The following is a 14,964-nucleotide window of genomic DNA, read 5'->3' on the forward strand; positions in this document are numbered from 1 at the left end:
CTTCGGGAGGCTTGATGGTCTCTTGCATTTCTACAGCATCGATCTCATTCAATAGAACAGTTCCCTTGTTGATATTACTCATACTTACCTCTCTTTTCTGTTGTTACCACCAAGGCCTCTGCTGCTTCACCCCACCCTTTGCGAGTCTGAGCTGTAATGCGGAAGACATAACTGCATTCTGGTTTTAGGCCAGTTGCTGTGTACTGTCGAGCACTTGGGTTCAACACATCCACCGTGGCAGTATTTGTGTTGCTTGTGTTTAATCGATATGTTATCTGGTACGCTAAGGAAACAAAATGACTAAATATCAAATCATTATCTAAATTATCAAAAAATGTGGTTTGCGAGCACTGCTACATCCTTCTAAAATTATACCTACAGTCTTGCTCTGAAAATTGATGTCTGTAAGAAGATTCCAGTGATTAGATTTTTAGCACTGGGATTCACTTATGGCAAACATAGTGTGGTAGAAACCGATCTGGTGTTTTAGTGTAAAACAGGTAGTAGCGTATTGGTTTCCTGTTCTACGTATTGCTCTTCAGTGACTCAGGTTCGCTGCATTCTTCTGTATTTGTTAACTTAGAAATACTTAATTTTGCTGCATTAAGCAAAATCTGCAATTGCAACACTATTTTTCTTGGGTATCTGATATTTCTTTAAAATAAGTTATGGCTGGTGTTTCCCAGCTGCACATCAATACTGTCCTAAAGGTCCATGGAAATGTATCAATAATTCAGGGGGTCTGTGAGACAATTAGCATTTGAAAACCATCTTTACAAATATATGAGTATGTCCCAGTGTGAGTTAACACAATATGAATATAATTTTGTCTAATTTTAATACTACTTTACAACAGTCATAGTTGGAAAGTTACCTCATGGCTACATTTACCTTGGATATAGCCTGCATTGTCTATCAATCTCTTAAATTGGGAACAATATCAAATGGCTTTCCTGCAACATCCTACAGAACTTTCATGCATCATATCTTCAGTTATAACAAATTGCTGCTCTTTGTTAACTGAAAAATTATATAAAACAAATCCTTGTCATCACATTCCTTTGTGTGGCTTGAGACTATAATATTTGATGTTTTTTCATCTGTGTGTTGAACATGATAGGCCACCGAATAATTAATCAAACTAACATGTTCGGCTTTTCCATCAGCTTCCTTGTTCTACCAAAGCAAAATATTGTGGATCGTGGAAACCTGAAATTTAAAAAAATTGCTGGAAATACTCAGCAAGTTAGGCAGCATCTGTGGAGAGGGAAACGGAGTTAACATTTCAGGTTAGTGAGCTTTAATCAACCTGAAACATCAACTCTGTTTCCCCACAGATCCTGTCTGACCTGCTGAGTATTTCCAGCGTTTTCTGTACTTATTTCTGTTTATTTGATCTTTCTTCCTCCTATCATGTCTAGTCAGAAAGATTATTGCGGGTATTTTCATTCACATTTATTTTATGTTTCATGAGTTCCCAAGTTACCCACCCAGAATGATCCCGTTGGGTTCTGCTGGAGGCTGCCAGACTAGACGTAGATATGTTGTCCGAACTTCTGGAAACAGGATTCCTACAGGCGGTCCAGGCACTAAAAGACAGAAACAATTAAAACAAGCTACTTTTACAGCTTAACCATTTCACTCAACAACTGTAATGGTTTTGTTGCTCTGATTGCTGAACTATCTTTCACTTCTACATGTCATTGCCCTTGAATATCATTTGAGTTACTGCCATGAATAGTTATTTTTTTTCTTGCTACTTTCTTCCCTTGCCTGCATTTCTTTCTTTTAGGCATTGTCTGCTGGCTGGATATGTTTCTAGAGGCACCATTCATTTTCAGTACCTTAGCCATTATCATATGTGCCTCTGTGTCAATTGGTGACATGGCTTGAAAGTGAACAGCAGCATTGGTCAAGTACAATTCTTTCATATCATCATCAGTTCCAGGAGTATTCACTGGATCATGATTGGAAATGGAAACCCTGGCTAAAAATCCTCATTTGAGCCCGGAGACAGTGAAACATTGTATTGTCATGATTGCTGTCCCAGCTGAAATCAGCTAACTTGGAATAAACCATGATTAAATTGGATCTTCTTTGTAGTTCAGCTACTGGATATAATTAGCTGCCTTATTCTTGTACTAGATGCAGATTTAAGTGAAGATAAGTTTGGTCGATGAATCACAATAAAAACCTGAGCTTAGACTTGCATGTCAGGTCTTAAAGCCAATGTTACTATCAATATCAACATCATTGACCACTTTCAGGAGTAGCTCTTAGCACAAGATTAAAGGCAAATGTGTCTCCCTACAACTTTAACAGATTTCATTGGCCATTCTTCAATCATGAGCACATGAGCAACAGAGTCCAATTTGTTAAGTTTTTAAAGTGATGTTAATCATAATTTTGTTGACAGTTGAGCTGCAACATTTATGTACAGACTGTAAATATTCACAGCATAGGAAATAAAAGGTTCATGTTGCCTCGTGACTTGGATGACAAGTTTAAACCTGAATGCTTGCAAGGTAAATCAGCAACAGGAATCAAGGAAAACTTGATCACTTGTTTCCTACCAGCCAAGTATGTAACAACTTAAAACATTAGAATGAAGCTTAAGGCCACTTAGCCATTGTTATATATAATTGGAAAAATACCAACCATCATCCAATGTTCTCTCAAGAATGGGTGGGAAGCTTGGAACTCCATCTCCAATTCTGGTAAAAGCAAGGACTTGGATCTCGTACAGCACATATTTCCCCAACTCAACAAGTTGAACAGCATGTGTGGTGTTGCCTTCAATGGTCCGGATCTGCATAGGAGTCTCCAAATCCTTCTCCTTGTACAGGACCTACATTCAAACAGAGAAAAATAGCAGAGGGACTATTAAGAAAATTCTGTCGGCAATATTGAATGGAAGAAATGTTTAATGGTAGGTCGTTCCTAAAGTAAATAATAGTGCCCTTCATTTTTGTAGCCCATAATGTAACACCTAGCATTTTTATTTCTTTAACGAGAAGGTTCACCATTAGTGATAGTAGTATCAACAGATGTCTTCAAGTTTTAAGCAGACTTATTGTTGATAATAGTGTTAATATCAGTTTCTCTATGGCTGAAAGTGTTTGCATTTATCAGGATGGGGTCATCTCAGGACAGAAAAATGGAACAATATCACAGTATTGTACCTAGTGTCAGCAGAATGCACTCCAGTCAGCAACACATAGACTTCACTCAACCTGACTCAATTGAAAAAATGTGGACTAACTTAAATCTCTGAAGAGCATCCTCCTTTACTCCTGTCAGAATTTCTAACAATGTTTGAGACCTTTCGAAATAAGATTGCCAATTATTTCTGTGGACTGATGCCCACAAGGAACTGGATTGAGTGTGTTTTGGGAGTTTCATTGAAGATCAGTGGAGGTAGGAATTAGTTTTGGTTGTGCACATTTTAATGATGGGCAAAAATGTTCAACTTCACAGGGCTATGCCCTATAGTCCAAGGATGCTAGGAAAACATTAAACATTATATTGGCCTCAGATGCACTTCAGGCATCTGGGTGACAGGCTTTAGTTCTTATGCACTCTGGAGTCTAGGAATTATTTTAAGTCCCCTCTAAGAGACTGGATTGTCCGAAGTGTAGCAAGCATTGAGCTCACTCCAATCAAGTTTATGAGATGTGGATGTGGCCGACCAAGAAGCTGATGCCAAAAAAAATTGAACTTTTTTTTGAAAGGGCAATGTGGAGCCAGGACGAACATGAGCGCTCCCATTGGTTACACAGAGCTGTTGGCAATTGGTCATCTTCTTGTTTTTCTCTCTCCCCTTGACCAGTCCTGTGGCCAATGAGGCAGTCAACTTGAAATTGGATACAATTACTGTGCGAGTTGCCACTGGAGGTATAAGGCCCAACTTGCGGAAATTAAAGCAAATGAGACCTGAGACCTAATTGCAGCTGAACTTTGGACCTGTTGTGTATGCACTCCATTGGTTACCAAATTCCAACACAAATGAAGACATAGAATCATAGAAACTAGAAGCAGGCGTGGGCATTCAGCCCTTCGAGCCTGCTCCGCCATTCATCTTGATCATGGCTGATCATCAAATTCAATATTCTGATCTCTCCTTCCCCCTATATCCCTTGATCCCTTTAGCCCCAAGACCTATATCTAATTTCTTCTTGAAATCATACAATGTTTTGGCTCGAACTACTTTCTGTGGTAGTGAATTCCACACATTCACCACCCTCTGGGTGAAGAAATTTCTCTTCACCTCAGTTCTAAAAGGTTTACCCCATATCCTCAAACTAAGACCCCTCGTTCTGGACTCCTCCACCATTGGGCATGTTCTTACTGAATCTATCCTGTCTAACACTATTAGAATTGTATAAATTTCTATGAGATCCCCTCTCACTCTTCTAAACTCCAGTGAATATAATCCTAACTGACTTAGTCTCTCCTCATATGACACATCTGCCATCCCAGGAATCAGCCTGGTAAACCTTCGTTATACTCCCTCTATAGCAAGGACATCCTTCCTCAGATAAGGAAACCAAAACTGCACACAATACTCCAGGTGTGGCCTCACCAACACCCTGTACAATTGCAGCAAAACATCCCTATTCCTATACTCAAATCCTCTCGCTATGAAGGCCAACATACCATTCACCTTCTTTACTACCTGCTGTACCTGCGTGCTTACTTTCAGCGACTGATGCATGAGGACACCAAGGTCTCGCTGAGTATCCATCTCTCTCAATTTACACCCATTCAAGTAATAATCTTGTTTTTATTGCTATCACAGTGGTTAATCTCACATTTATCTACATTATACTGCATCTGCCATGCATATGCCCTCGCACGCTTTTATACATCTGAAGACATTACCTGCAATCCCATGCACTTTAACTTCACATCGACATTTGTTATGTGAGACTTTGTTGAAAGCCTTCTGAAAGTCTAAATAAGCCACGTCCACTGGTTCTCCTCGATCAACATTACTAGTTACAACCTCAAAGAATTCCAATAAATTAATCGAGCATGATTTCCCCTCTGTAAATCCATGCTGACTTTGTCTGATTATACCACTGCCTTCCAAATGCTGAGCTATGAAATCCTTGATAATAGATTCTAGCAACTTCCTCCAGACCAGTTAGACTCACTGGTCTATAATTCCCTGTTTTCTCTCTACCTCTCTTTTTGAATAGTGGGCTTACATTAGTTATCTTCCAATCTGTAGGAACCAGTCCAGAGTCCAACGAATTTTGGAAAATAACCACCAATGGATCTACTATTTCGAGGGCCATTTCCTTAAGTGCTCTGGGATGAAGACTATCAGGCCATGGAGATTTATTCACCTTCGGTCCCATCAATTTCCCCAAAACCATTTCTCTACTAATGCCTATTTCCTTCAGCTCCTCGCCAAAACTTGTTTCTCTCAGAACCTCTGGTACATTATTTATGTCTTCCTTTGTGAAGACTACAGCAAAGTACAAATTTACAAAGTACAAATTTGTGAAGACTGAAGCAAAGTCCCACCAGTGAAGTCCACAGAAATGGGAAGAGCTCATCATACCAGTCTGCTACTTGGGTTGAAGACAAAATCAAACCTTTTGAAGACTACAAAAAATTAAAGTTACACTCCTCAGGAAAAGACACTTCAATTCTTTCTGGTCGGGAAATTCTTTTAAATTCTAGAAATAAAAAGACAGTACTTTTTTTTCCTGGAATATATGTCATCTAATCCTCAAATTCATTTGTGACCTCTGCCTCATCTCTTAGACATCAGGGTTTAATCTGGGAAAAATTAAAATGTCGCTGGAGTAAAAATACAATATTTTTGTGTTCTTGTTTAAAAGTGGACTCAAAATGCTTCACTTTTATGTAGCTTTAGAAATGAGGATTGTATCCAAATCAATCAACTTACTTTATAACCAAGGACAAGTCCATTTCGATCTTGTTGTGGAACCTCATTCCACTTGACTAAGATACTGTTTGAATTAAGAGCAAGAGAAGAAACATTTGTTGGTCCAGATGAAGGAACTAAGAAAAGAAAGAAAGACAGTTTTATACATACAGTTATAATGAGATTTTAAATTTTAACGGAAGTTACATTTTTGCAATTGACATCTCAACAATTGGAGCAAGCATTCCAATGATGCTGACAGGACCTTGGAAAGGCAACACCATCTACTAATATCATGCTAATGTACTCATTCCAGCCATCTGAGTCAAGAACATGAGAAAAATCAAGGATGAGAATGTTCTTCTCATTTTCACCTCAAACAGCAAATAAGTTTCAAATTCCTCTTACTGTCTTTGCTTTCATTACCTATTCAAATGTGTATCATTCTTCAAGCAAAAATTTTTATTTCTTAACATCCATTTCACTAATTTAAACTCATGTGCTCTTGTCCTGTTGATGTGAAAGTAATACCCTGGCTTCACCTTGAACATTTAACACTTCATGTGCATGAGTAAAATCAGCACTTAACCACTTTCTCGCTATACTGTTGAACTTTATGTTAAATTAAGTTGTTAGTTAACTTTATAAACTAGAAATGTGTATATAATTGTGACCTATTGCATACCCTTGAGTCAGGTGTATATTTAACTGTTACAAACATAAGAGCATAAGAACATAAGAAATAGGAGCAGGAGTAGGCCATCTAGCCCCTCGAGCTGCCCCGCTATTCAACAAGATCATGGCTGATCTGAAGCGAATCAGTTCCACTTACCCGCCTGCTCCCCATATCCCTTAATTCCCTTATCGATCAGAAATCTATCTACCCGTGATTTAAACATATTCAACGAGGTAGCCTCCACCACTTCAATGGGCAGAGAATTCCAGAGATTCACTACCCTCTGAGAGAAGACGTTCCCACTCAACTCTGTTCTGAACCGGCCCCCACTTATTTTGAGGCTGTGCCCTCTAGTTCTGGTTTCCCTTCTAAGTGGAAAGAATCTCTCTACCTCTACCCTATCCAGCCTCTTCATTATCTTACATCTCCAGTTGTCAATAGACTTTATCAGAGAACTATGTTGATTAGAAACTTAAATATTTTGACCAAATGAAGTGAAATCTAATAAAATATTTCAGTGTCACAAGCCATGCTTGAAACCATGGAGGATATGTAATTGCATTATATGTAAAATATGTAATACGTAATTCCTTACAGGAAATGCAAAGGCATCAACCTGAAATGTCATCGTGGTGGTGGACTCCTTGTTGTTCAATTATGTCCAAGCTGTATGTGATTTCAAAGGTTTTTTACAGTCAAACCTATGCTAAGGAACTTGATTATCTTAGTATATCTTTGCTGCTTTTACATGATCCTACAGTGAAGGAAGATCCAAGATGCCTGCAGCAGCACTGGATGATGGTATAGGGTTTATTTTGCTTCATCATTTGTTGCCGTCCATTGAGGGTTGCTAACCATGGATATGCCATGACATCATCACTATGCAGCAAGGTCAGGCCCCAAACTAATTCAGCCAGTGCAGGAATGGAACCGTGGCTATTGGTATTATTCTTCGCTACATTCTTAGCCATCTAAGCTCATTGATTCCTTACCTGAAATGTTAACTCTCTCCCTCCCCACATTTGTCTATAGTTTGGATTTCCAGCATTTGTCTTATGTGACACTGGCAAGTAGATTTGTAAAGAATGTAAATGAATGACTACAATCAGTGCCTTTAATAAGGGTTACACACAACTTACACTTGAACATGTTAAAACGACTTGTGCATGCTATAATTAAAACAGAAGCAAAGGCAAATAGACATCATCTATCAGTTCCATCCACATTATATTCTTCATGGTAAGGTATTGTTTTATACATATATATTCCATAATGTTGTGTAGACAATAATTACTTATGCTCATGAAAATATTTCACTAATACACACAAATAATAACCACACACTAAGAAGCTGTTTAGAATTTAGCTCTTTAGAATTTATAAAGTTCATAATCAGAGGACTTTTAGTGCCTGCAATAAAACCATAATGATGTCAAGTGTCCTTTGAAGGACATTTTACACTGCAGGAATCATTAAAAATACATCACAACATATCAGTTATCACCGACTATACATCAAGATCACTGCTCGGTTTTCTTTCTTATTCATAAAAAATAACTCATTTCCATCAATTCAACTTATACTCAAAGAAACATGTATACATTTACATCACTGAGACAAAGATGAGGGAATAATCTGATCCTGCAAATCATGAAAATGCTTTCAGAAGCCACATAATCAATACAAAGGATTTGTTTACTTCTTGAAAGTAGTCACACCACTCGTATCAAATGTATCAAAACAGCTGTTAACCCAAACTGTACAAAAACAAAATTATTAAACGAAGCTAAAGAGAGTGGGGCGAATTTTACCTTCCCACTCGCCACGGGAATCGGAGCGGACGAGGGGCGGACCATGGAAAAGTCTGTTGACCTCGGGCAGAATTTTCTGGTTTCGGGGCGAGCAAGGCTAGCAAATCCTGCCCAGAATGTCAACTGGGACGGGAGAGAGGGGTTTAGACCAAGTAAAGAGTGAGGGATTTTATAATGATAACTAAATCTATGGTAATTCTCCCCTACTCAACAATTATTCATTTTTTAATTCATTCATGTGATGTGGTCTTCACTGGATAGGTCAGCATTCATTTTCCATCCCTGATTGTTCTTGAGAAGGTGGCTGTGAGCTGCCTTCTCAAAGCGCTGCAGTCAAAGAACAAAGAAGAACAAAAAAACAAGACAGCACAGGGACAGGCCCTTCGGTCCACCAAGCCTGCGCCGACACATGACACCTTTCTAAACTAAAGACCTTTCGCCTTTACGGCCTTTGCAGTCGGTATCCCTCGATTCCCTGCCTATTCATATATCTGTCAAGATGCCTCTTAAACATTGCTATTGTATCTGCTTCCACCACCTTCCACCAGGTACTTTCCACTCCGTGTAAAAGATTTGCCTCCCACATCTCATTTAAACTTTTCCCCTTTTACCTTAAACCAATGTTTCCCTCGTAATTGACATTTCTATCTTGGGAAAAAGATTCCAACTGTCCATTCTATCCATGCCTCTCACAGTTTTCGGCCTAGGCAGCATGAGGAGCCTGAAATTTTTGTACACTGTGCTCCGTACAGTCAGGGTCGCCACGCAGTACCCGAGGACATTCACCGAGTGGGACTTTGAAGCCATGGAGATCATTTGCTTCACTGGCAGTACTGAAAGGGCGTTGCGACTCACTGTGTTAGGGTGAATAAAACTCTCCGTACTCCCACAGTCAAATAAACAGTTTGTAGTGCGACCGTTTACCTCGATGTCCATCATGGACCTGGCGAGTTGGTGAGGCCTGGATTGGTCCGGTGTAACCGAAGCCACCGTTGGATTTTGTGACGCGGCTGACGGCGTCCAAGATGGCGGCCCGCACGGTTCACACGCAGCTGATGGCGTCCAAGATGGCGGCCCGCACGCGGCTGAGGGCGTTCAAGATGGCGGCCTGCATGGCCCACACGCGGCTGATGGCGTCCAAGATGGCGGCCCGCACGGCTCACACACAGCTGATGCATCCAAGATGGTGGCCCCCGCGGGTCGCATGCGGCGCCACTGGGCTTGGAGGTCGATTTCGCCCTGCATACCTTCACGTAATGGCCCTTCTTTCCACACCCGGAGCAGATTGCATCCTTCGCCAGGCAGTGTTGTCGGGGGTGCTTCCCCAGGCCGCAGAAGTAGCACTTCGGGCCTCCAGAGACTGCCGCAGCGGTCGGGTCATTGGTGGGACGTGGCGTGGCGTAGGCCTGCGGCCCTCCCAAGTACAGAGGTGGCAGCGACCGCGGTATCCACGATGCGCCCCCGTGGTCGGGGGTGTAGGCCTCAAGATTACGGAAGGCCACCTCTAACGAGTCGGCAAGCGCCACAGTCTTTTGTAGGTCCAGCCCACCCTGTTCCAGCAGTCGTTGTCAGATATAGTCTGACCTGATACCCGTGACATAAGCATCTCTGATTAAGTCCTCAGTGTTTTGGGCGGCTGTTACGGCCTTGCAGTGGCTGGCCCTGCCAAGTGCTCGCAACGCATGCAGGAATTGATCGCCCGATTCTCTTGGCTGTTGTCTGCGAGTAGCCAGAAGATGTCTGACGTAGATTTCATTGGACTGTTTGTTGTACTGGCCTTTTAAAAGTTCGATCGCATCCTTGTAAGTTTCAACGTCTCTAATCATTGAGAATACTTGATCGCTTACCCGGGCGTGGAGCACGTGTAGCTTGTCGGTTTCGGTCTGGACGACGGAGGCGGAGGCGGTGAGGAAAGTTTTGAAACAGCGCAGCCAGTGATCGAAGCTGTTAGAGGCTCCTACAGCCTGAGGATCCAATTCAAGTCTATCGGGTTTTAGTATCTGCTCCATCCCAAAACTTTTTGCTAATAAAATTGATGCACTATCAATCAAGCAAAGACTAGTTTGTATGCAAGAACAAATAGGCTTTTATTAGCAAAAGACTTGGAGCACACCCATGCCGATGAACTGGTCCAGAGACTGAGGCAGGGGGTGGGGAGCAGTCACCTTTATACCTGGACCAGGGGGGGAGGAGTCCCAGGCAGGGCCGGCAGGGGCATGTCCAGGCATGTCACACACACACAGGCAATAAGCTAACAGTGGTTTACCACACCCAGTTTAGTACTTTCACCCGAAGACTACTCTTATTCTTATCCACAAGTAATTTAAAACTTAGGGAACAAAAGGGAAGTGGTCATCCAAAGCTGCACTGAACAATCTCAAAACGATTGTGGTGGTGGTTGGGGTGGGGGTTGAATGGGGAAGTTTTCTGTAACTTGCATGTGCCCTCCCCCCCCCCCCCCCCCCCACCCACCCCCACCGCCCCACCGCCCCACCCCGACTCGCTCCATCAGTGATGATCCTTTCTTTGGGTGTGGATGCTAATTATTGGCTAGATAAGTGTTAATGAATTCAGGTTTCAGGTGCGGAGCTGACGGCGCCGGAAATCTGGCCTCCGCTAGAGTCCTCCGGCCCACCATGCTATAAAGGCAGCGCAGTGGGATGGGAGAATCATCCCCGTAGTCTTTGACTCCATTATGATGGAATTTCTTTTCAATGAGATGAGGGTTGAAATTTACCATCCACCATCTAATAACTTCAGTTTTGCCTACTGACCAAAAACAACTGAAATAATTTCATTAACCACTCGGAGGGTCACTACTGTTCTTGTTAATAGTGGTCATCAAGATTGACTTTTAGCAAAAAGGAAGACAGTGATGGCACTGCTCAACTCATCTTAATAACTGCACACCCAACAGATTAAATATCTGTTCAGATTTGGTATAATCTGGCTCTACTGAATGCTCAAGAGTCTTGCAGAAACCTCCAGTTAGCACTGCTTATCTAATCTGTGGACTGTGGTTAAGTTCCATTTTATTCTTAGAATCATAGAATCCCTACAGTGCAGAACGAGGCCATTTGGCCCCTCAAGTCTGCACCGACCACAATCCCACCCAGGCCCTACCCCCTAAATATCTACTTATTTACCCTACGAACCTCGGACACTAAGGGGCAATTTAGCATGGCCAATCAACCTAACCAGCACGTCTTTCAGACTGTGGGAGGAAACTGGAACACCCGGAGGAACCCACGCAGACACAGAGAGAGCATGCAAACTCCACACAGACAGTGACCCAAGCCGGGAATTGAACCTGGGTCCCTGGCGTTGTGAGGCAGCATTGCTAATCACTGTGCCACTTTGCTGCCCCCTTTGAAAGAATATGAAATTCAAAGTCATAATCTGATCAGGACAATTAGAATCATAGAATTCCTACAGTGCAGAAGGAGGCCATTCAGCCCATTGAGTCTGCCACGCAAACCCTATCCCTGTAACCCCATGTATTTACCCGGCTAATCCCCCTGACACTAAGGGACAATTTATCATGGACAATCCACCTAACCTACACATCTTTGGACTGTGGGAGGAAACCAAAGTACCCAGAGGAAACCCATGCAGACACGGGGAGAACATGCAAATTCCACACAGATAGTGACCCAAGCCAGGAATCGAACCCAGGTCCCTGGCACTGTGAGGCAGCAGTGCTAACCATTGTGCCACCATGCCACTCATAATTAGAATAGTCTAAAACAGGAAGCTGATTTCAAAGACTGCGATCCCATCTAGCAAATTATCTGGATTTTGTAGGACCTCAAAGGAAGTATAATTCTAAGAAAAATGGTTAAATACTGCTTCTGACATTTTCCAATTGCTTGATTTAATTAAACATCTAAAGCTACTCATTGATCTGCTCCTTGCTGCTAAAATGCAACTGAGTTATGATCAGCATTCTGGTGGGAAACAGTTCTTATTCCATGGTTTCTCATTGAGTATTCTACATACACTATGCAGCAACTAATAAAGCAAGTAAAGTTTATTTGTTAGTCACAAGTAAGGCTTACATTAACACTGCAATAAGTTACTGTGAAATTCCCCTAGTCGCCATTCTCCAGTGCCTGTTTGGATCAATGCACCGAACCAGCACGACTTTCAGACTGTGGGAGGAAACCGGAGCACCCGATGGAAACCCACGCAGACACGGGGAAAAACGTGCAAACTCCACACAGACAGTGACTCAAGCCGGGAATTGAACCTGGGTCCCTGGCGCTGTGAGGCAGCAGTGCTAACCACTGTGCCACTGTAGATAAAAATAATTTGAAATATAAACTATATTGATGTAAACACTTTAGATCTGTTATTTTTCAGAAACATAGAAAATAGGTGGAGGAGCAGGCCATTCGGCCCCGCAAGCCTGCACCACCATTCATTATGATCATGACTGATATGCACTTTCAGTATCCCACTCCCGCTTTCTCTCCATACCCCTTGATCTCTTTAGCTGCAAGGGTCACGTCCAGCTCCCTCTTGAACATATCTAGCGAACTGACCCCAGCGGCTTTCTGTGGTAGAGAATTTCACAGGTTCACAACTCTGAGTGAAGAAGTTCTTCCTCATCTCAATCCGGAGTGGCTTACCCCTTATTCTTAGACACTGACCCCTAGTTCTGGACTTCCCCAACATCAGGAACATGCTTCCCGCATCTAGCCTGTCCAATCCCATCAGGATTTTATATGTTTCTATGAGATCCCCTCTCATTCTTCTAAATTCCAGTGAGTACGAGCCCAGTCGATCCAGTCTCTCTTCATATGTCAGTCCTGCCATTCCAGGGATCAGTCTGGTGAACCTTTGCTGCACTCCCTCAATAACAAGAATGTCCTCCCTCAGACTAGGAGACCAAAACTACACACAATACTCAAGGTGTGGCCTCAGCAAGGCCCTGTATACCTGCAGCAAGACATCCCTATTCCTATACTCAAATCCTCTTGTTATGAAGGCCAGCTTGCCATTAGCTTTCTCACCGCCTGCTGTACCTCCATGCCAACCTTCAGTGACTGTTCCACCATGACATCCAGGTCACGTTGCACTTCCCCTTTTCCTAAACTGTCACCATTCAGATAATAATCTTCCTCCTTGTTTTTGCCACCAAAGTGGATAACACCACATTTATCCACATTATATTGCATTTACCAAGCATTTGCCCACTCAGTCAGCCTGCCCAAGTCACCTGCAGCCTCTTAGCATCCTCCTCACAGCGCACACTGCCACCCAGCTTAGTGTCATCTGCAAATTTGGAGATACTGCATTCAATTCCTTCATCCAAATCATTAATGTATATTGTGAACAGCTGGGGTCCCAGCACTGAACCTGTGGTACCCCACCAGTCACTGCCTGCCACTCTGAATATGACCCATTCATTCCCACTCTCTGCTTCTGTCTGCCAACCAGTTTTCTATCCATGTCACTACATTACCCCCAATAACATGAGCTTTAATTTTGTTCACTAATCTCTCGTGTGGGACCCTTTCCAGAGCCTTTTGGAAGTCCAGATACACAACATCCACTGGTTCACCCTTGTCCACTCTACTGGTTATATCCTCAAAAAATTCCAGAAGATTTGTTAAGCATGATTTCCCTTTAGTGAATCCATGCTGACTTAGACCGATTCTGTCCCCATTTTCCAAATGCTCAGTTATTAATAATTGACTCCAGCATTTTCCCCACCACTGACGTCAGGCTAACCAGTCTATTATTCCCCGTTTTTTCTCTCCCTTATTTTTTAAAAAGTGGAGTCACATTCGCTACCCTCCAATCCATTGGAATTCTTCCAGAGTGTATAGAATGCTGGAAAATGATCATCAATGCGTCCATTATTTCTAGGGCCACTTCCTTCAGTACTCTGGGATGCAGAGCATCAGGGTCTGGGGACTTATCGGGTTTCTCTCTTGATTCTATTAGTCTTCTGTTTGAAATGATCTCCGTGAAATATAAGAAGCGTAATAGATGGTTTGTGAGTTGTGACTAAATTTATTCCCTCTACAATTTGTGTTTCATTCTCTGGACACAGATACCGTCCAGTATATGGTTCAAATGGTTTTTGTTCGGGTGTGGATCTGGGCAGTGATTCCTGTTGCATTATGTGCTTGAATATCATTGCAATGTAAAGGTGCTTGGCAGAGCAAGGCTTCACTTAGAACTGGGAAATAGTGCTGTCCATAATAATGATGTATAGAGCCACATGGTAATAGACTCAGAGAGCACACTGAAGGCAGCCTGCATGCGAGAAACAGTATCATGCATGACAATATCTGAGATCTGTTAATAGTTAAAAGCTAAAACTAAACGGTTCATGTTTTAAACATACAAATCTCAGGCTCTCATCATTGAGCCAAACCCATAATGCAACAGGGTTTTCAGTGAAGCACTATAATAAAACGTGGTTGGCAGCAGTGGTACGTGATATTGTGAGCTGTAGTGATTTGAAAGATAGCATTTTAAATGATAAACTTGAAAGAGAACCCAAGATATGAAAACCTAAAAGCAACTGAAGCCGGAGCAGAGAGATGTACACCTCAGAAAAACTG

At 42.2% G+C, this 14,964-nt stretch overlaps 1 protein-coding gene across 1 annotated transcript in view; it reads right to left on the bottom strand.

The window, feature by feature from the left end:
- sdk2b (sidekick cell adhesion molecule 2b) overlaps window positions 1-14,964 on the bottom strand; it is a 939,592-nt gene that overhangs the window by 168,505 nt on the left and 756,123 nt on the right. Inside the window, exons 26-29 of the mRNA XM_078225548.1 lie at window positions 5,921-6,036; window positions 2,659-2,848; window positions 1,491-1,589; window positions 89-283 (exon numbers count right to left, since the gene is read on the bottom strand). Of these exons, the coding sequence (XP_078081674.1) occupies window positions 89-283; window positions 1,491-1,589; window positions 2,659-2,848; window positions 5,921-6,036 (600 nt within the window). The remainder of the gene's footprint in view (window positions 1-88; window positions 284-1,490; window positions 1,590-2,658; window positions 2,849-5,920; window positions 6,037-14,964) is intronic.

This window comes from Mustelus asterias, chromosome 12, assembly GCF_964213995.1.
Source record: "Mustelus asterias chromosome 12, sMusAst1.hap1.1, whole genome shotgun sequence".
Classification (NCBI taxonomy): Eukaryota; Metazoa; Chordata; class Chondrichthyes; order Carcharhiniformes; family Triakidae; genus Mustelus; species Mustelus asterias.